This window comes from Polistes fuscatus, unplaced genomic scaffold (assembly GCF_010416935.1).
Source record: "Polistes fuscatus isolate 324 unplaced genomic scaffold, CU_Pfus_HIC Scaffold17, whole genome shotgun sequence".
NCBI lineage: Eukaryota > Metazoa > Arthropoda > Insecta > Hymenoptera > Vespidae > Polistes > Polistes fuscatus.
The window spans coordinates 655,865-673,893 of NW_025113075.1; the positions used below are offsets into that span (position 1 = coordinate 655,865).

Sequence of the window (18,029 nt, forward strand, 5' to 3'; positions counted from 1 at the left end):
ATAAAGAAATAAAATATAACAAAGAGAGAAGAAAACTCAAAAAGCGAGTAAAATGAAAATAATTATAAATCGTTTAGAATAAGAAAATTAAAACTTTATAGCCGATGCCATTGGATAACTTCGTCTCAAACCTAAACATTTTTCTCTGTCTATGAACAAAGCATCTACTTTTGATTTTAAATCAGTTTCTAAATTAGCTCTCGTAGAGAGTAATTGCTGATGTTGTGCTTCGAATGTTTGCAATTTCAAATTCATATCGTGTATCATTAGATTTATCGTTTCTACTTCTTTGACCATTCTGTAAAAATGTTAATAAAGTTTAGAATACAAAAATAACTTGCGAAAATAAAATATTTTTTATAATTAAATAAACAAACCTAAGCTGAGCATAATCTTTACACAATTCAGCTTCAGGTCTATGCGACCTGGCTTCGAGACGTGTATGCGCTACTTTTAAGGCGCTACTTTTGTCAGCAATTGCTTTCTGCATCAATTGTAGATTTTTTTCAACATAAAAAAGTTCTTCTTGAATCTACAATATGCGTGGAATATAAATTTATGATCATCAAATAGAATAAAACAAAGACGGAACGATACCGAGTTCTACTTATTTTTAATAGAAATAAACTGATTATGTAATTTCGTAAATAATCGCAAATAATATAATTATTTTGATAAAAAGAAAGAAACTCACTATTATAGACAAGATTTTCTAATAAATGTAAATAAAATTTACTTTGTACAAATGCGATTGGACTTTTCCTTTCGCCTCTAGCATTTCCGCTGCTCTTCTACCCAATGCATTGTTAGTTTCACCCCAGGCTTCCCACATATCATGTCCGACTGCGTTTATAGCACTGTCGATATCATTTCTAAGCTGATTGGACTTAGATCTCTCAGATTGAGATTTCTTGACAGTATTGTTTGACGCTTCTGCCCATGATTCGGCTTCTGTGACACTAAATTAATAAAAACCCATCAATTTGTAAGAAAACTTAAAGAAATGTTGTCAGAGATATAAATAATTATTTATAACTACCTAGAATCATATTTTTCAATTCCTCCGTAATATTGCAAACCGCGACTAAAGTTATTTAACTGATGACACATGGTATCAATACCAAGCGCAACTTCTTTATTTCTTATATCGATTTCTAATTGATTTTGTACTGCTCTACCATCGGAAAGCTAAAAAAAAATATAACAAATTATCGATTAATTTAAGAATATAAACAGTAAGATAAACGTTACATCGATAGTTGTTTATTACATACTTGATTTAAACATTTTTCTGTAAATTGTTCCAATTTTTTTTGACAATTTTTTACAGTCTCAACTTCTTTAAGAAGCGCGTGTTCAGCTTGATCGTGCACCAAATCGTTACCTAATATTTTAGGAAATTAGAATTTAATATTAAAAAATAATGAATATCAACGAATACACACAAGTAAATGACGTAATGAATTATACAACGTAATGAACCTGTTCGAGATTCACGATAATAGAGACACTCTTGAGCAATGTGTAATTGTCCTTCAAGATTTTGAATAGTTTGTTGTAAATTTCTACGACAATCTTGCATCTTTTGATTTTCAATAATTAATCTTTGCAATTCTGAAGCTCCTTCATTTCGCCAAAATGAAGTATCCGTAATTCTTTCACCTAATTTACGTCCTGTATCTATTTGCCCTTCTTGTACCCTTTCATCTGCTTCTCTAATATAAAAATCATCTAATATTTAAAATAATAAATATTCAATAGTATATATAATAAACCAATATTATTTTATATATACCGCATGAGACGTTCTGTATCCTTCCGTAAGTTCTCAGAATAATTTCTATTAGCATTGGATTCATTATAAAGTCTTATTTGATTTTGTACCCAATCATATGGAGTATATCTTGTGTATAATGCAGTGCGTGCTGCGTGTGAAGGATTTCTATCGAAACCTGTTACTAAATTTGGAAATTTCATGGGTTCTGTTACCATACCACCTGGCATATAACATGCATCTACGAGTTGATTCGTTATAGGTTGTTCAGGTCTAAAAATATTAGAAAAAGCTTAACAAAGTTCCTATCAGAGAAAACATCATTTAGATAAATGTATACAGGATCTACTGATGGTACAAGCAGTACTGGTAGTGAACAAAGGATGATTTTAAATGAAAAACTAACACTCGTTTGTACCACCGGTTACAGGACACCCTGTATAATATCTTACAAAGGTGACGCTTCTATAATTTCATAACCCAATGTTGGTCGCCAGGGATGTGGACGTGGTGTTTTGTAAAATTCTCCAACTCTTACGGGAACTGGCGGTCCAGCAATTTGTTCCATGCAAGGAAGTACTCCTACTGTACTCCATGGTTGAAGTTGCTGCAATAAAATTAATTTATATAATACAATATACATAAAATAATTTGCTATTCATTTACACAGAGAATGCATACTGAATAAAGTATAGTTTCTTTGTTTTTTTTGTCTGTCTCCATATTATTTATGATTATAAACAAATTTTATATTATACAAAACTAGTGCGTTCATTCACTTTGATTTCTTTTTTGATTTATTTGTACATTTATAATATATGTAATATATATATATATATATATACATATAAATATGTATATATATAACAAATAATTAATATTAAATAACTTAATAAGATAATAAAAATGATCTTATTAAATATTAAAATAATGATAAGATTATATAAAAAGCGTAATTTAGTTTGAAAACCGGAAACGGGTGTGTGATGTGTCACGTGTTCTTGTCACATGATCGAGATTCGAGATTCGAGATATTCTGGTCAGGTGCTCGATTGCCTTCTGCTAAGAACCACAGTTAATTGCATTCGTCTTTTTTTCTGTCATTTGAGTTAGGTGTGTCAAACAAAAATTAAATAGTTATTATAATTAAGATAAAGTTATCATGACGATAAAACGTTGTACGTTAATTCTAACCTTTCTAGTTTGTATTTTTTGTAATATATTAAGGGCAAGGTGTAATATATTATCGGGTGATACAGTACCTGTTTTATTATGGGGTAGCTCGCCCGAATTAAATTCTCGTCCAACTGCAGTCAATCCATTATTGAGAACTTCTCAATCGGAATTTACTCAAATATTAAACAGTAAAACGGATAATTCGCAGCCACCGGTTATCGTTTTTGTGAAAGATAGTTTGTGCGTTGAAGATCTTACCCAGCATAAAGAAGTTAGTGGATTTATGTTTACTATAATAATTTTGTATATCATTAAGTATATTATTCTATTAAGATATTAATTGGTATGATTGATATTTAAGGATCTACGACAAGTTACCAATCGAAGTCTATTGGCTTATTTACCTGCTGTTGAATCACCACTTTCTGTATTCGAAGATTTTTCTTCTTACAATCAAAGCTATGATGACAATATTGACACTATATCGGATGGACAATTGGTTATTAAACCGATCATATCTTTGGATAGTATTTCTGAATTATATAGAAACATCAAAGATTCTAGTCCTTATTTAATAGCTGCTCTTACTGGAAGATCATGCAGCTATAGTCGCTCAGAACGTACTAAAAGAGCGAATGTAGATACTATCTCTGATACATCTAGAAATACCAGAGATGCCACTTCAAATCCTGAATTGAAGTTCAGTGAGACTTGTACTATTGGAGATAGTAATACGGAATTTATTATCAGAGGAGAAAGAGTACTTTTATATGGGAGCCAGTTGCCATTCATAAAGGTAAGATTATCGTTAAATTATTTTTGTTCTTACTTTTCAAATAAACTTAGAATTTTATAACAATTCTTTTTTTAATTACAGACCAAAGACATGGATTCATTCAAAAATCTTTCTACTGTATCCAATTGTAAGGAATATTTCACTCAAACCGGTATTCAATTAAAATTAACATTTAAGGGAACTGATTCCGACATGTCTAAGATAGTTTTAAGATTTGATATAGCAAACTCTTCAATTGGTTATTATTCTCTACAAAATATAACTTTTAGCGCAGCCGATGTTAAATCGAATCCCGAAGTTTTAACTTCTAAAACGGATATGGTATTTCCATTTAATTTCTCTTATCATTGTTCCAACGAAATTATTTTTTCGGGAGAGAATACTTCGGTTAAATTGACCGACATTCAATTACAAATCGATGCTACTAAATTTAGCGATGCTTATGATTGCGTAAATTTTACTACTATTCCAATTTGGACTGGAATATTTGTTACTGTCATATTAGGTTCTATTATGATTTGGGGGCTCGCTATGATCATTGATATTCGTACTATGGATAGATTTGATGATCCTAAAGGTAAAACTATTACCATTTCTGCCCAAGAATAAAATTAAATAGCTTATCGATGATATTTATATGTATAATATATAAATTGTAAGTAAAAATGTTAGGATATATATATATGTATATATATACACAAACAAAAAAATAGTGTGTTACAATATATAGAATGTTGTTATGATTTTGCACTTTCGGAGACATATAATATCTTTATATGCTAAACTTCGTCTACGAAATAATTATACACAGACTGTGTTCCATATATTTCTCTAGCATTAGCAAAATCAAAATGTTTAATGAAATTTATCTTACAGAAATCTGTATACCATTCCACTTGTATAATATTATATCACCTATAGTGTTTATATCTGTAACGATAACGAAAAATAATAATATTTGAAACAATCTTAATAGATATGCACATTATATACATATATCAGATATAAAGAGATCTGTAGATGCTTTCAAAAATTAATTTCTTTCTTTTGTTCCTCTACTATATTAATATATCCAGATATATACATTTCACAAGATGCAATATTCTTAAAGCATGTCTTACAATAGATCACAAATGTTTTATTAAAATTTTTAATTTAAAAAAAAGATTTTTAATAGCTTACAAAGTATTTTAGTATAAAATGTTGTTTATTCGTATAATATTATTTCTCATAAATGTTTATTTCATTAGAAAAATGTAATATATAAATATAATAATAATAATAATAATAATAATAATAATAATAATAATAGTAATAATTAAAAATAAAATCGTTATATTGTCATATTATGAAATACATGCAGGAGCATCAATACCATGTATTACCATAAATATTATTGAAAATGGTGGTAAAGTAATAAATTGTGTAGGGTTCAAAATGATAGGTTTGAAAGGTGGCAATTTACCATCGCTTTTAAGTTTCAATATTTCTCCATTCAGAAATAGGTTTCTAAAAATAAATAATTAATAAGATTATTGATATAATTTGAATTAGCAACTGTTGTATCTATATCCATATATATAAATTGTAAAAAAATACTTCATTTTTATTTTTAATTTAATTATATGTTATTGTTAAAATTTGGCACTTGTATAAAAAGCATCTAATAAAAATACTTACAATTAATATAGTTGAAACTTGGTAACTCGAATCTTTGGTAAAGAGTTCAAATACTTTGAACTATATTTTTAGAAGTTTCATTTTACGTAAAGTACATAGGTTTGCATTTTACAAATTATAGACGAATTTAAAAAAGTTGTAGCAAATAATTTGAGTTCTAAAAAATTTGTATTTCAATTTGCAGAGATTTTCGCAGCAAAGTTTAAATGAATAAATAAAATTTCAATCTTATGGAACATTTCGAGTTATCAAAATTCGACTGTATTATTATTAAACCGTTTCTAAAGAACAAATTTAGACAACTTAATATTTTCTACAATTATTAACATTATTAATTATTATTTCTTTGCGCATACCTTGAAGTTAGATGATCAGACGTAATATTGTATAAAAATATTTTTGCATTTTTATTTAATTTGTGAAAGATTCCTTGAATCATTATTTTAGATGGAGATTTATTTAGATTCATTCCAAATATAGTAATTGCAGTAACACGATTAATCAAAGATATTTCTGGAGTACAATGAGCATAAATTCTGACATATTTGAAATGTGTAGGTGAAGTTACTTCTAATACTTTATCTGATACAAGTTGTTTGTATATTACACTAATCCACCAATCTGGATTAGGTAAAAGATCTGGCCCGACCATAGCATAATTTCCACCAAATAAGGATTGTCTTATAACAACGTTTACACCTGTTTTAGCACTGTACCCTAATTTATCCAACCATAAAAATCCTGCGACATATCTATCCGAGAGGCCTGGAGCTCCACCACCAAATGCTGAACTAGTTTCAGCTGCAAATTATGTTATTTGTTACTTTATTATCTACTAGTATCATAATATACTATACTTTATAAAAAACAAAAAGAAAGAAACATACACAACCACATGGAAATAGATTTCCTTGATTGTTTAATAGTATTCAACATGCTTTCAATTTGTACTGGCAAATGGTAGAAAGTTGAAGGATTTATGAAATCCTTAACTTCAGCTTCTCGTCCATTAAGATAATATTGATGCCAAGTAACATAATTAATACTATCTTTATCATTTTTCATAAATGTTTCTGCATAAGATTGTCCTTTGTTTGATTCATCAATATGATTTACTTCTGGCCCAACGAGCAAGCTTTTTTGGTAACCTAATTGATTTAATAGATTGCGGAGTTGAAAGTAATCTTTTGCTAATTGCTCAGCTGTTATCATTCTATTAAATACATGATAAAATGAATTCGGTTCTGCAATTTATAAATATAATAGATATGCTCGATGTTATACTCTTTTCTTTTTATAAAATAGAATATTAAAATTAATATTAGAATCACCGTTTCCTAATTGCCAATCTAGATCCATATTAGATAGTTTCGCAAATGAAATAATATCTTGAGCATTAGTATCATCCCACGAACCATTCGGATATCTGATTAATACGTTCAAATCAAAAAGCATCTTTAATTCAGATTCTATTGCAAATTTGTATAACGATTCAAAATCCTTATCAGTAATAGTAAAATTACTAATATCTTGACCATCAAAGGGACTTATTATTTGTGCAGATGTTGTAAGAGTCTGAATTAATTACGAATATATTTAAATATACATATAAATTATTAATTAGATTAAGTGTTGTAAGATAAAGATCATAAAATTATAGAATCAGTATCATATTTAATTTTATATTATTTTAAAGGTTGATAGATTTTCTTTTCTGCATAACTTTGATCTAATTGTGTATAGATATTTAATTAACATTTTGTAAATTAATGGGAAGAGAAACGAACCTTATTAAAAAATAAACAATCCGCGGATGTTCCACCAACTCTAACAAACGCAGGTTTCAAATGTCGCGCCAAATTAATAAACCTTTCATCCATTAAAGGAAGTTCTTTCATATTCCTCAACAAGGAGGTATCAAGTCCGAAGGATAAAAATCTGTCAGAAGTTCGAAAAAGTATTTTGTCCGTATTAAAAGAAAATACAGAAATATTTTCTCCGTCATAGTGAAGGAAATTCCAAAATGGGAAAAGGAACAAAAGTGCTGAGATAATACTGAATACAATCAAGTTAATGATAATCCGTGATTTTGTCGTGGTTGTTATTGTTGTCGGTGTATCTACAAACATTAATTAGAAGTTATTTAATAAAGGTACTCATATATATTTTTCTTTTAAATCAAATCAAATTATGATTGTATTTGATAGACAATTAAATTAAAATAATAAACATTCGTAATGTATTCTTTATAAAATATTTGTTAACATAGAGAGATTCTTTTTAAATAAAATTTGTAATTATAAACAAAATGACATTTTTACTCTTTTGACGAGAAAATTTATTGATATCGAACTTACTTTGGTGCGTGCATTCGTTACTTAGATTTTGATATTGATTTTGATTGCAATCATTACGCACAAAATAACTCACTCCCTTAGTCATGTTCTTAGAATAATTATCATTAATTATTATTAGATATTGTTTATTGAGAAAAATGGTCTAACTGCAATTGAATGACATATAGTAACGTATCTTTATTTTCCGTCTCACAGTCGATAAAACTGATGAATGACACGAATCGATAGTGGCGGCGCTATCGATTACAAGCGCGACTATTTCAAAATCATCATTCAATTTCTTTTTTCAAAAATATAAATAAATTATTATTTTGTATTCTTAGAGATAACAAAATAATGATCTTTTTTCGAGTAATGAAGTTTTTCGTTTCTTGTTTTTAATTTTCCTGTAATTAATAAAAATACCAATCAAAATATTAATAAAAATATTTTAAATTAATTGTCATTAAATTTGATTTGTATATATGTTAGATCAAATTTGAAGAGTTGAGATAGATTTATATTATATATTTCATTACGATTTCGATAAGTTAAACTGTATCTGCGCTTGTGTCTTCTAATTAATTTGTGCTTTGATTCCGTATTACTTAATTCATCCTCTGCCCAAAATTGTAAATCTGAATCATCCGATATAGGAGGCGGAGGTACTGAAGGCTTTAAATTATATAGAAAATATTTATACAATAATTATTAAGAGTACTAATATGTTTATTGATTGTTTATTTTGTTTTTATATATATGCAGGGTGTCTTGCAATTGATGATACAAGCGAGGAGTGATTTTACATGAAAAACTAAAGTCGAAAATGTTGAATAAAATTTGTTCGTATGATTACAGCACATACACCCTGTATATGTATAAATATATTGACAATTTTAATTGTTTAATTTTAGTAACTGTTATCTCTATCTTGTATTTATTATCTTTTTAACTTACAGCTTCTCCAGAAGTATACAAGTAATCTTTATTTCTAAGATTTAATTGAGACATTAAAAGAGTTGTTTTCCTTATAAGGGACACATAATTAATGTAACCTTTTTCATCTTTTAAATTATTTATCATATATTTTTTACCCGTCCAGGTATAACGGCCCATTATTTAAAAAAGGTTTTTCTGTACATTATATTTATCGTATATTAATTATTTGTACTTGTCATGTTTCGATATACTTAAAAATTTACAACTTATGCACAGCTAGTTATTGTTGATATACACAAAATAATTTAAAAAAGAAAAAACATTAAAAATTGTCTGCACTGTTTACTTCTTTCTTTTTTTTCCCTTTTTTTTTGTTTTTGTTTTAGTATTTTTTAATCTTATATCTGAATAAGATTAAAATATCCTATATTATTCACGTATGCATTGATTTAACTTTTTACATTTAAATGAAGAATGATAAACGAGACTCATCATTGAAGTGTAAAGGACTAATATTCGAAAAGTAACGTTGAGGTAATATTTTTTGTATGATAAAATGCCCAATTCTTATCATACAAAAAATATATGTATGTGGAAAAAAAATGATTAATAAAATAATCTTTTTTTAATAAAGATAAGATTAATTCTTTAATCATTTTCAGATTTTCTACGTTTCTTAGAACGTGGACTGTCAGTGTCATGAGGACTTGGAGTAATATGACTTCTTTTTCTTTTAATGCTATTTTCACTGAGTTCGCTACTGCTACTTGCTGCAGTTCTTGTTTCCCTACGAAATGTTCCTTCTGTCACGTGTACTAAAATCTGAAAATCGTGTTTGTAAAATATTAACAATACTAATGCACACACATATAATTAGAATATATTTGATAGTAATTTTTATATTATAATATTCACCTGCATATGTTGTAAACATTCTGCTTGCATAGAAACTGCCATTTTATATATAAAAGTATCGTGCTTGTTATACATAATAGCATTTTGAAACATAAGCATAACATCTCGTTGAAAATGCGTAGTCGATCTGATTGTTCCATTATCTATATTCTTTTTTATAGTAGAAAGATCCATTGGTCGAAAAATAACGGAATGGTATCCAGGTGCTTGATCTTCTGTAATAGGTCTTAAAAATACAGACGCATATTTATGAGTAGCTAATCGATTGTAAACCAACATGACTGCTTTCTTCCATGCTCTGTAATCAGCACCTTCTCCAGTGCTTTCATTTTCTGTTTCACTATCAACAGTGATAGTTTGTTTTTTCGAATATGTTTTCATGGCTCGTCCACCACTTAATTTACTCAATGAAGATTCTTCTTCGTCTAATTCTGCGGTTTCTTCTCCTGCACTGACAACAGACTCGGTAGTAATTTCTTGTTTTATCGATGGCTCAGTTTCTATACATTTTTTTATATCCTTTTCCTCTTTTATTTGGTGCTCTTCCTTTATCATTTCTTTCTCTTCGATAAAAGAATTTGCAGGTTGTACGGTCTCTTCTGTTTTTAATTCATGTTTTATTTGTGATACAATTTCTATATTTTTGGTGTCAAACATATTTTTCGTTTTAATTTCTACAGATTCCATTTCCGTATGAATGACTTCTTCCGATGTAATATCTTGACAAGATTCTACAGCTATAGTAGATTCTTCTATTTCTTCCATCTCTTCTTCTTTTATTTCAACACCTGGTAAAGTCGAACTGACTGTATCTTCTGAAAAATCTTTAGTGTCCTCCTTTTTATATTCATCTGTATAAATTTCTAAAGTATCTTCGGCTGTTACATCTTGCGATTTTACAGATAACTCGTCCGCTACTTCGATAATAGTTTTTTCTTTTATTAAAATAATTGGTTCCTCTTTAAATGATTCTAATGATTCCGTACTTTCTATCGTATTCTCGATAACTTGTTCTTCTATTATTTTTTTCTTATTTTCTATGCTATGAGAACTCTCGTCGTCTTCTAAAATTAAACTAATATCTTGCGATTTCTCTGTGTCTTCTATACTGGGAACATCGTTTGTTACTTCTGAAGAAACGCTAGCAGCTTCGGCAGATGGTACATCTTGTTGTTCTCCAGTAATTTTTGCAAGATGTAATTCTAATTGATCTAATTCTAAACATTCCTTATTTTCTAACTCTTCCGAAGATTCTTTTTGTTCTTTTGTATTATCGCAAGATTCTTCTTTTTCAGATACAATCATTTCTTCTTCCTCCACCTCATCTATTTCTTCTTCAATAGTACCTTCACCAGTTTCTTTTACATCAGGTGTCTTTGAATCACTTTCTTCCGTTTCTACATTCGATACAGAATCTAAAATTTCAAGATCTTCGATAATTTGTTTTTCCTCTACAGCTGTATTTGCTTTATTATTATCTTCAACGTTACTTTCTACTTCTGGAGTAACTTCTTCATTTGGAATTACTCTCTCATCAAAAGTGTTTGTTTCTGACTTTTCTTCTTCTTGCGAATTAGACACATTTTCTGGTATTTCAGCTATAATAACTTTTGATTCTGATGGTTCTATCGCAACTGTTCCTATAATTTCAGCAATGTTAGAAGTACTAGAATCTATTTCTTCGATAGCCATTTCCTCGCTATGCGGAGAATCAGAAAGTGAAACAGCTTCGTCTACATCTCGAGGCTCTGGACGTTCAGGTATCTGTGGAATATCTTGAGTTTGAGGAATAGTAAGACTATTAATTACTGTATTCGTATTAACAGAGTCTAAAGTTTGTGGACTGCCTGTTATTTCTTCCTTTATTAATTCTTCTATATCTCCAATAATTTCATTTATTTCGTCTTTGTCTATCACATCGGCCATTATATCTTTTCTAATAACATCGTCTATGTGATCTATTATTTGCACCATACTTTCTGTTGCTGGTATGTTTGTTGTAGCAGGGATTGCAAGTGTCGCAGGTGGTACAGTTACTTCGTTTTGAATAGGTGTTTGTGAAACAGGATTTTGGAGATTAGGAACCTCTTGTGAAACATTTTGTTGTTGCGATACTATAGTCGAAGGTACCTGTAAATTTGGTAATGGGCCTCTTTGAGCATTAGCAGGCATTTCTAATAACATAGAGAGTGTTGGAGCACCGACTGATGGTCTTTCAGGAATAACATTTGTTATTGGAGATGGTACCAATTGATGCATAGAAGAAGTTACACTTTGTGTTATTGGTGACATTGGTACTTTAGGACTAGAACCGAGAAGACTGGTAATAGTAGGAGAATTTATCTGTGCAGTGGATGTCGACGTTTGTATCTGAGTCGTTGGACTGGGAGATTTTAATAAACTTGTTAATAATGGAGAACGACCACCTCTTCCTTTCTTTTCATCATCTTCCATTGAAACATCAGTCGATTCTGATAATTCTGGAGCTGTTTCCATTACCTTACGCTGATTTCTAATAGGAACATTTTGTGAAACCATTATTTCTTGCTTTTGTTGTCGTTTAACTAGCCAAGCGGAATGTGCCCTTGCTTTTTGTTCTTGATCACGTTCCTCTTGTTCTATGACATGCCACATTTTTTGTAATTTTTCTTCCGTTATAGAACCTGATTTTAATAGGTTTACTTCTGCCTTAAGCTGTTGATACTCATCTCTTTGAAAAGCTAATATCTGACCTAATTCTGCTATTCTGTCTTGAGTTAATCTTCTGACTATTGATTCTCCTGTAGTTTCTCCGCTTTCTCTCTTTTTACGCTTTGGTGTATCAGCATTTTCCAAAAGATATGCATATTGTATAGCGCAAGATTTTTGAGAAAACCAATCAGGTGGTCGTAATGCTTCCTTCTCTGCGAAAGGTTTTAAAGAACGTGATACGCTCATCCAATTTTGATCTCCAGATTTTAATACACTAGATGCTAAACATAATTGCTCGCGTGTACTCCATGTGTCACATGACATGCGTTTAAACTTCAATCCTGAAAATGTAATGTTAATATAAATCAAATTTAATTGTAAGAAACAAACAGGAATGATTTTTGAATGCATAAAAAGATCTTAGGTTAGGAAATGAAATAAGATAACTTAATTTTGATATTTTTAATAAATAAAAGTAACGATAAGATTTAAACAAATGTTTTATTTCATTTTTATATAACGTAATACAAAAGCATTATGTTTTAATATGTTAAATGTTAAATAGTTTATTATTATATCATAAAATTAAGTTAACCTTAAAATGTAAATCTTTACTTTATTATATGAATAAAGATTTATTGAATGAACTTACTATCTTGAACTGACGCCATTTTATTTAAATAAAATATTATGTCATCAGTCCATTCATAAACATTAATCACTGCAATAGTAATTCTAGTTTTTACACCTTTATAACTTTATATCAACCGTTACATTGTTAAGACTCATATTCACTGAACAGAAATAGAGGAACGCGCGGAATTGGAATACCTTCCTAAATATCACTTTTGTAACAATTTAAAAAATCATTTTAAACGATATTAAAAATAATAATAAAAATGAAATATATCTTTAATAAGATTGTAGTCTTTACATATATTTTTTGTTTAATACAATTAAATTTGAAATAGCATAAAATAATGATTGTAATATATTATGAATATGTCCAAAAAAAAAGCAATTAAATCAGACAATTGAAAACGTTTAATATGGAAGCTTAAGCGTCGTGAAAATAGGAATACGTGGAATAGAACTGTGATGGTATGTAAAAGCAAAAGAATCTGTCAAAGTATGTTGTGGTCATATATGTCAATATTATATTATTCACGATCAAGTTTAGTTTCTTAGGAATATAATAAAAGGCTAATGAGTACACGCGGAGCATGTAAAATGAAAGGAACATTAAAAAATAATAATTATAGTTACTGAATAAACAAATAATCAGGAATTAAATCGTGTTACTGAATTGTGCATTGCTGTATATTACATCTATTGTTATCAATTTATATAATATTACTATTTTATTCAAATACATAGAAATGATTAATCGAAGGCGCACAAATAATTTCACTTATGTTAGCTCATGTGTGAAATATATGATATTTACGCTCAACTTTGTATTCTGGGTAAGTCAATGCTGTAACATTTTTGATGAGTATTTTATCAGATTGACAAGTGCAAATAAAATACAATATGTAATATTAAATATGAGTATTTTAATTATGCAGTTATTTGGAGGATTATTAATTGGAGTGGGTCTGTATGCATTTGTTGATAAATGGCAAGCAACTGGTTCAGTAAGAGTGGAAAATGTATATGATGTCATTTTGAATATCTCCCTTGTAATGGTAATAGCTGGAGGAGTGGTATTCGTTGTAAGTTTCGCTGGATGCGTTGGTGCACTTCGTGAAAATACCTGCCTACTTAAATTTGTTAGTATCGCATTCCTTTAAATTTATATTTATATTCTATTATATATGATAACTCATACATTAAATCGTTACAGTATTCATTGTGCCTGTTGGTTTTTTTCCTCCTGGAAATGGGTGTTGCAATAGTTGGTTTTGTATTTCCTCATACGTTACAATCATTATTAGAAGAATCATTTACAGAAAAAATTATTCAAACCTATAGAGAAGATCCAGATTTGCAGAATTTTATTGATTTTGGACAACAAGAAGTTAGTATTTATCTTTAGTATATCATTTCAAATAAATATAATAAATATTGAAAATCATGGTTCTTTCTTTTCTTTTATAGTTTAAATGCTGCGGTTTAAGTCAAGCTGGATATATGGATTGGGGCAAAAATGAATATTTTAATTGTTCTAGTCCCAGTGTCGAACATTGTGGTGTACCATTTTCTTGCTGTATAAATGCTACAGACATAAGTGTAAATATTTCAATTTCATCAGTGTAAAAATACTATAAAAACATATTATTATAAAATATCTATTACTATATAAAATATATTAATCAATATCATTATTAAATTTTGTAGAGTGGACTCGTTAATATAATGTGCGGATACAAAGACAAAGTCTTAACTCTTCCGGTGTCAGAAGCAAGTAAAAAAGTATGGACCAGTGGTTGCATTGAAATAGTTCGCAATTGGGCAGAACGCAATTTATATACGATAGCAGGCATCGCTCTAGGTATAGCACTTAGCCAGTTATTTGTTATTTATCTAGCCAAGACGTTAGAAGGTCAAATTGAGTTACAAAGATCTGGTTGGCATTCCTGAGCTTGACTTCAGGCCACCTACCGCTACTTTATTAATTTCCCAGCAAGGAAACAGGTGGCCAGCGGCTATAAAAAAGGCCAGGACGCTAAAGGAAATGTGAATGCTCGAGTGGCATTGCTTGTTCTATTTGCAATCTCATTATACATATTGTGCATTTGATTCTTCATTCTTTATTGTCTTCATTTGTACTTAGGTAAAAGAACATTTTTTATACTTAATATCGATACGAAAGAGGAAAATAATTTCAATAATTTCTTTTCTTTTTTTTTTTTTAATATAATTCTTAATATTATTATTGTCTTTAAATCTATTCATTTTTTTAGATTAGAAATATTTGGCCATTGTATCCGAATAGATTTACAATACTCCTCTTTTTTATAATATAATACTAAATTAATATTTTAATATATTACATGTATAAACGTCCGAGATATTTACATATCTATATACTTTTTTTTTCACTTTAGTATTAAATAATGGTCTATACGTAGATCGCATCTTGATGTGTTCAAAGAAACGATAATGAGATTTCTTATATTTTGACTGTTTTTTTTATAATCAACTTGGATATAATCTTCATCTCGACTCAAATTAATAGAAACAAAATCTTTTAAATAATATTTTAAATCTTATCTCCAACAGCTATATGTAAAGTGAAACGATGAAAATATTTTTTACATAGATATTCTCATTATTTTTCTTTACATAAATATTATATTTCATTTAGATAAATGGAAAAAAAATGATGGACAAATAACCGAGAAATCGATAATTTCATTTTAACGCATACCGTTTCTATTAATACATTATACATTTATTGCGGAAACATTTTATTTTGATATATTTTAACATCTAACAGCATCTGCAAAATACGCACATCGCTTAAGTTACTAATACGTTCATATATATATATATATATTTTTTTTTTTAATATATCTAATGCTATGATATAGCATTAGATATACGAGATATTATTATTATTATTATTATTATTATTATTATTATTATTATTATTATTATTATTATTATTATTATTATTATTATTATTCTAGTATTCTTTAAAACATGTTAATTTTATATGCTCCTTTTTTACAATGGTGCACATTATTAATTACATCAACAAGCAGAAGAACATTCGGTGCCAAAATCAGAATATTGTCTTTAAAAATTTTCTTTGAAAACAAATCTGACAATAATCTGGTATGAATGATTTGTTTATCCAGTAGGTATACAAAAAAATGGATTTACTGTGTCTTTTTATCAACAATAAATGTAAAACTGATATATAAAACCATCTAGTTTGTAATAAACAAGTATTATTCTAATATAACTAAATCCTTGCTATATCGTGTTGACATGATACAATTATTTAATACATTAAACGTTGAACTTCTTTTATTTAGCTTTTCATTCAGACAACAATAATCGGTTATTCGGAAAAATACACGAGAATGTTGTGGCTCAAATGAAAGGTCTAAGATTAGTTTATAGAAACCAGCATGGCTTTTAACATGTTAAAAGAGTACATAGGATTTATTATACACTTACAAAAGTAAGATAGATTTTAAATAAATTTATTTATAAAGATTAACATCTACAGACGTATTATCAGAATATTCTAAAATAATACGTTGACCATCTATGAGTATAGAATTTTCGAATAGATCTGTTAAACGAATATCCATTTGTTCGCTTATCGATGCACCCGTATTGTAGTTGAACAAACGTAATTTATTTGTAGTTGAAGCATTATTGTTGCTAGGAATTTTAAGTACTTCCACTATGGAATCTATGATTTTACCAATGGTCCAATTTTTGTTAGTGAAAATACCTTTGCAGACAGTAGAGTCTTTATTTGAAACAGTTATCGGATAATATACGAGAAAGTAACAGCGTTCACTGATAGGCACATTTTTAGGACCTATAGCAGTGCTTTTAACACGCATCAATTGTACCTGATAACAACGAGAAAGTTATATGAATTATTTCAATCATATAATTTTAAAAAGGAATAGGATTAATAATTGAACATACTTTATTAGCCATAGCAGTATTTTTAGATTTTCTTAAAGAATCTGTAACTTCTTGATCTACAATAGCCTTAGCTTGGGCAAATTGTCTCTTAGGTATTTGCCATTTTTTAAGTTTCTTTAACGTCTCATCGTCACTAACTTCCATACAACCATGATATCTATGTTTCAAGCAGAAATGTATCTTACATTTATAACATAACATTTCAACGACTGAAGTTTCTTTACAATCTTCTTTAGAACAAACGTAATTAGAAGATTTTTCTTTAGACAACGTTACATCTGACTGAGGTTTAGAACATTTATGTGACTCTGAGTTAAAGTGATTCTTACAGAATGTCAATTGACAATGATCACATTTAAATGGCAAAAAATCTAATTGTTTACAATTGTCAAATGCACAATTTTCTCCAGTATTAGGAAATTCCATCTTTGTATTTTTTTTTGTTTTTATTTGCATCCAACAATATGTTTTGTTATATCATTAATTAATATTGTTCGTTTTTATTTTAAAGTAATATTTCAATTATGAGAAGGTGTTGGGGAATGCAAATGATTTTCACTCAGTGTACCTAATGCCAAGTTATTCCACTTTTGTTCTAATTCTTTCAATGTCATGTGCGAATCACCATTATCACTTTCGGGATCTGGTAGTTCTGCTACTGGTACTAAAATATCATCGATAGGTAATTTTTCTTTGCGCCATGCCTCATCGATTAAATCCAATAATCTACCATCACCACAAACTTGGCTGTCCATTCCGTTATTATTGAACAATTTAAATTGTAACGTTTTTAATTATATTTGTTTAAAAAACAATATTCTCCTGTAAAATTCTAGTGATATGTTTATACTCTATGGAGAATATCAGCGCCCTGCCGCGGTTGTCAAGATAAGTAAACAGGGGGTAGCTACTACAGCACCCTCTATTTCTTTTTGACAATCTGTCATTTTGTTGTTGAGAAAAGTTTTGACAATAAAAATATAAGAAGTAAATAACAAGTAACTTCAAATTTAAAACATACATTTTTTCCAAAGTGGCATATGATCGTCAGTCACTTTAAATTTAAATCACAGCTACATTTCGATTATTATCGATAGTTGCGCTG

General features: G+C 28.6%; 7 protein-coding genes across 7 annotated transcripts; 2 read left to right on the forward strand and 5 right to left on the reverse strand.

Annotated features, from left to right (window-relative positions):
- Positions 1 to 21: 21 nt before the first annotated feature.
- On the reverse strand, positions 22 to 2,859 carry LOC122515314 (tektin-3-like). Its single transcript, XM_043632629.1, has 9 exons — positions 2,845 to 2,859; positions 2,227 to 2,381; positions 1,796 to 2,047; positions 1,483 to 1,715; positions 1,275 to 1,384; positions 1,040 to 1,188; positions 737 to 959; positions 378 to 532; positions 22 to 298 (listed from the first exon to the last, which is right to left on the reverse strand). The coding sequence occupies exons 1-9, from the start codon at positions 2,857 to 2,859 to the stop codon at positions 88 to 90; spliced, it is 1,503 nt and encodes a 500-aa protein (XP_043488564.1). The 3' UTR covers positions 22 to 87.
- On the forward strand, positions 2,797 to 4,779 carry LOC122515262 (V-type proton ATPase subunit S1). The gene is made up of 3 exons (XM_043632545.1): positions 2,797 to 3,221; positions 3,312 to 3,746; positions 3,828 to 4,779. The coding sequence occupies exons 1-3, from the start codon at positions 2,937 to 2,939 to the stop codon at positions 4,353 to 4,355; spliced, it is 1,248 nt and encodes a 415-aa protein (XP_043488480.1). The 5' UTR covers positions 2,797 to 2,936; the 3' UTR covers positions 4,356 to 4,779.
- An 8-nt stretch (positions 4,780 to 4,787) lies between these two features.
- LOC122515261 (heparanase-like) lies at positions 4,788 to 8,124 on the reverse strand. The gene is made up of 6 exons (XM_043632544.1): positions 7,784 to 8,124; positions 7,214 to 7,545; positions 6,758 to 7,001; positions 6,314 to 6,670; positions 5,783 to 6,227; positions 4,788 to 5,255 (listed from the first exon to the last, which is right to left on the reverse strand). Exons 1-6 carry the CDS (start codon positions 7,866 to 7,868, stop codon positions 5,093 to 5,095), a joined length of 1,626 nt encoding a protein of 541 aa, XP_043488479.1. The 5' UTR covers positions 7,869 to 8,124; the 3' UTR covers positions 4,788 to 5,092.
- A 349-nt stretch (positions 8,125 to 8,473) lies between these two features.
- On the reverse strand, positions 8,474 to 13,128 carry LOC122515263 (bromodomain-containing protein 8). The gene is made up of 3 exons (XM_043632547.1): positions 12,960 to 13,128; positions 9,617 to 12,648; positions 8,474 to 9,523 (listed from the first exon to the last, which is right to left on the reverse strand). The coding sequence occupies exons 1-3, from the start codon at positions 12,976 to 12,978 to the stop codon at positions 9,350 to 9,352; spliced, it is 3,225 nt and encodes a 1,074-aa protein (XP_043488482.1). The 5' UTR covers positions 12,979 to 13,128; the 3' UTR covers positions 8,474 to 9,349.
- Positions 13,129 to 13,349: 221 nt separating this feature from the next.
- Positions 13,350 to 15,056, forward strand: LOC122515264 (tetraspanin-33-like). The gene is made up of 5 exons (XM_043632548.1): positions 13,350 to 13,773; positions 13,876 to 14,079; positions 14,154 to 14,327; positions 14,408 to 14,539; positions 14,648 to 15,056. Exons 1-5 carry the CDS (start codon positions 13,687 to 13,689, stop codon positions 14,888 to 14,890), a joined length of 840 nt encoding a protein of 279 aa, XP_043488483.1. The 5' UTR covers positions 13,350 to 13,686; the 3' UTR covers positions 14,891 to 15,056.
- Positions 15,057 to 16,258: 1,202 nt separating this feature from the next.
- On the reverse strand, positions 16,259 to 17,380 carry LOC122515265 (AN1-type zinc finger protein 1-like). The gene is made up of 2 exons (XM_043632549.1): positions 16,925 to 17,380; positions 16,259 to 16,845 (listed from the first exon to the last, which is right to left on the reverse strand). Exons 1-2 carry the CDS (start codon positions 17,378 to 17,380, stop codon positions 16,465 to 16,467), a joined length of 837 nt encoding a protein of 278 aa, XP_043488484.1. The 3' UTR covers positions 16,259 to 16,464.
- Positions 17,381 to 17,432: 52 nt separating this feature from the next.
- Positions 17,433 to 17,792, reverse strand: LOC122515267 (anaphase-promoting complex subunit 13). The gene has a single exon (XM_043632552.1). The coding sequence runs from the start codon at positions 17,677 to 17,679 to the stop codon at positions 17,443 to 17,445; it is 237 nt and encodes a 78-aa protein (XP_043488487.1). The 5' UTR covers positions 17,680 to 17,792; the 3' UTR covers positions 17,433 to 17,442.
- Between the last annotated feature and the right edge of the window lie 237 nt (positions 17,793 to 18,029).

Coding starts and splice junctions, on each gene's coding strand:
- LOC122515314 (XM_043632629.1), bottom strand. Junction 1,716..1,795: donor GATACAGAACGTCTCATGCG/GTATATATAAAA, acceptor TTTTTATATTAG/AGAAGCAGATGAAAGGGTAC. Junction 299..377: donor AAAGATTATGCTCAGCTTAG/GTTTGTTTATTT, acceptor ACATTTTTACAG/AATGGTCAAAGAAGTAGAAA.
- LOC122515262 (XM_043632545.1), top strand. CDS start 2,937: ATGACGATAAAACGTTGTACGTTAATTCTAACCTTTCTAGTTTGTATT. Junction 3,222..3,311: donor ATCTTACCCAGCATAAAGAA/GTTAGTGGATTT, acceptor TTGATATTTAAG/GATCTACGACAAGTTACCAA. Junction 3,747..3,827: donor GCCAGTTGCCATTCATAAAG/GTAAGATTATCG, acceptor TTTTAATTACAG/ACCAAAGACATGGATTCATT.
- LOC122515261 (XM_043632544.1), bottom strand. CDS start 7,868: ATGACTAAGGGAGTGAGTTATTTTGTGCGTAATGATTGCAATCAAAAT. Junction 7,546..7,783: donor TAACGAATGCACGCACCAAA/GTAAGTTCGATA, acceptor TAATGTTTGTAG/ATACACCGACAACAATAACA. Junction 6,228..6,313: donor ATCTATTTCCATGTGGTTGT/GTATGTTTCTTT, acceptor CATAATTTGCAG/CTGAAACTAGTTCAGCATTT.
- LOC122515263 (XM_043632547.1), bottom strand. Junction 9,524..9,616: donor AATGTTTACAACATATGCAG/GTGAATATTATA, acceptor CACGATTTTCAG/ATTTTAGTACACGTGACAGA.
- LOC122515264 (XM_043632548.1), top strand. CDS start 13,687: ATGATTAATCGAAGGCGCACAAATAATTTCACTTATGTTAGCTCATGT. Junction 14,080..14,153: donor ATACCTGCCTACTTAAATTT/GTTAGTATCGCA, acceptor AAATCGTTACAG/TATTCATTGTGCCTGTTGGT. Junction 14,328..14,407: donor TTGATTTTGGACAACAAGAA/GTTAGTATTTAT, acceptor TTTCTTTTATAG/TTTAAATGCTGCGGTTTAAG.
- LOC122515265 (XM_043632549.1), bottom strand. CDS start 17,380: ATGCAAATAAAAACAAAAAAAAATACAAAGATGGAATTTCCTAATACT. Junction 16,846..16,924: donor ATACTGCTATGGCTAATAAA/GTATGTTCAATT, acceptor CGTTGTTATCAG/GTACAATTGATGCGTGTTAA.
- LOC122515267 (XM_043632552.1), bottom strand. CDS start 17,679: ATGGACAGCCAAGTTTGTGGTGATGGTAGATTATTGGATTTAATCGAT.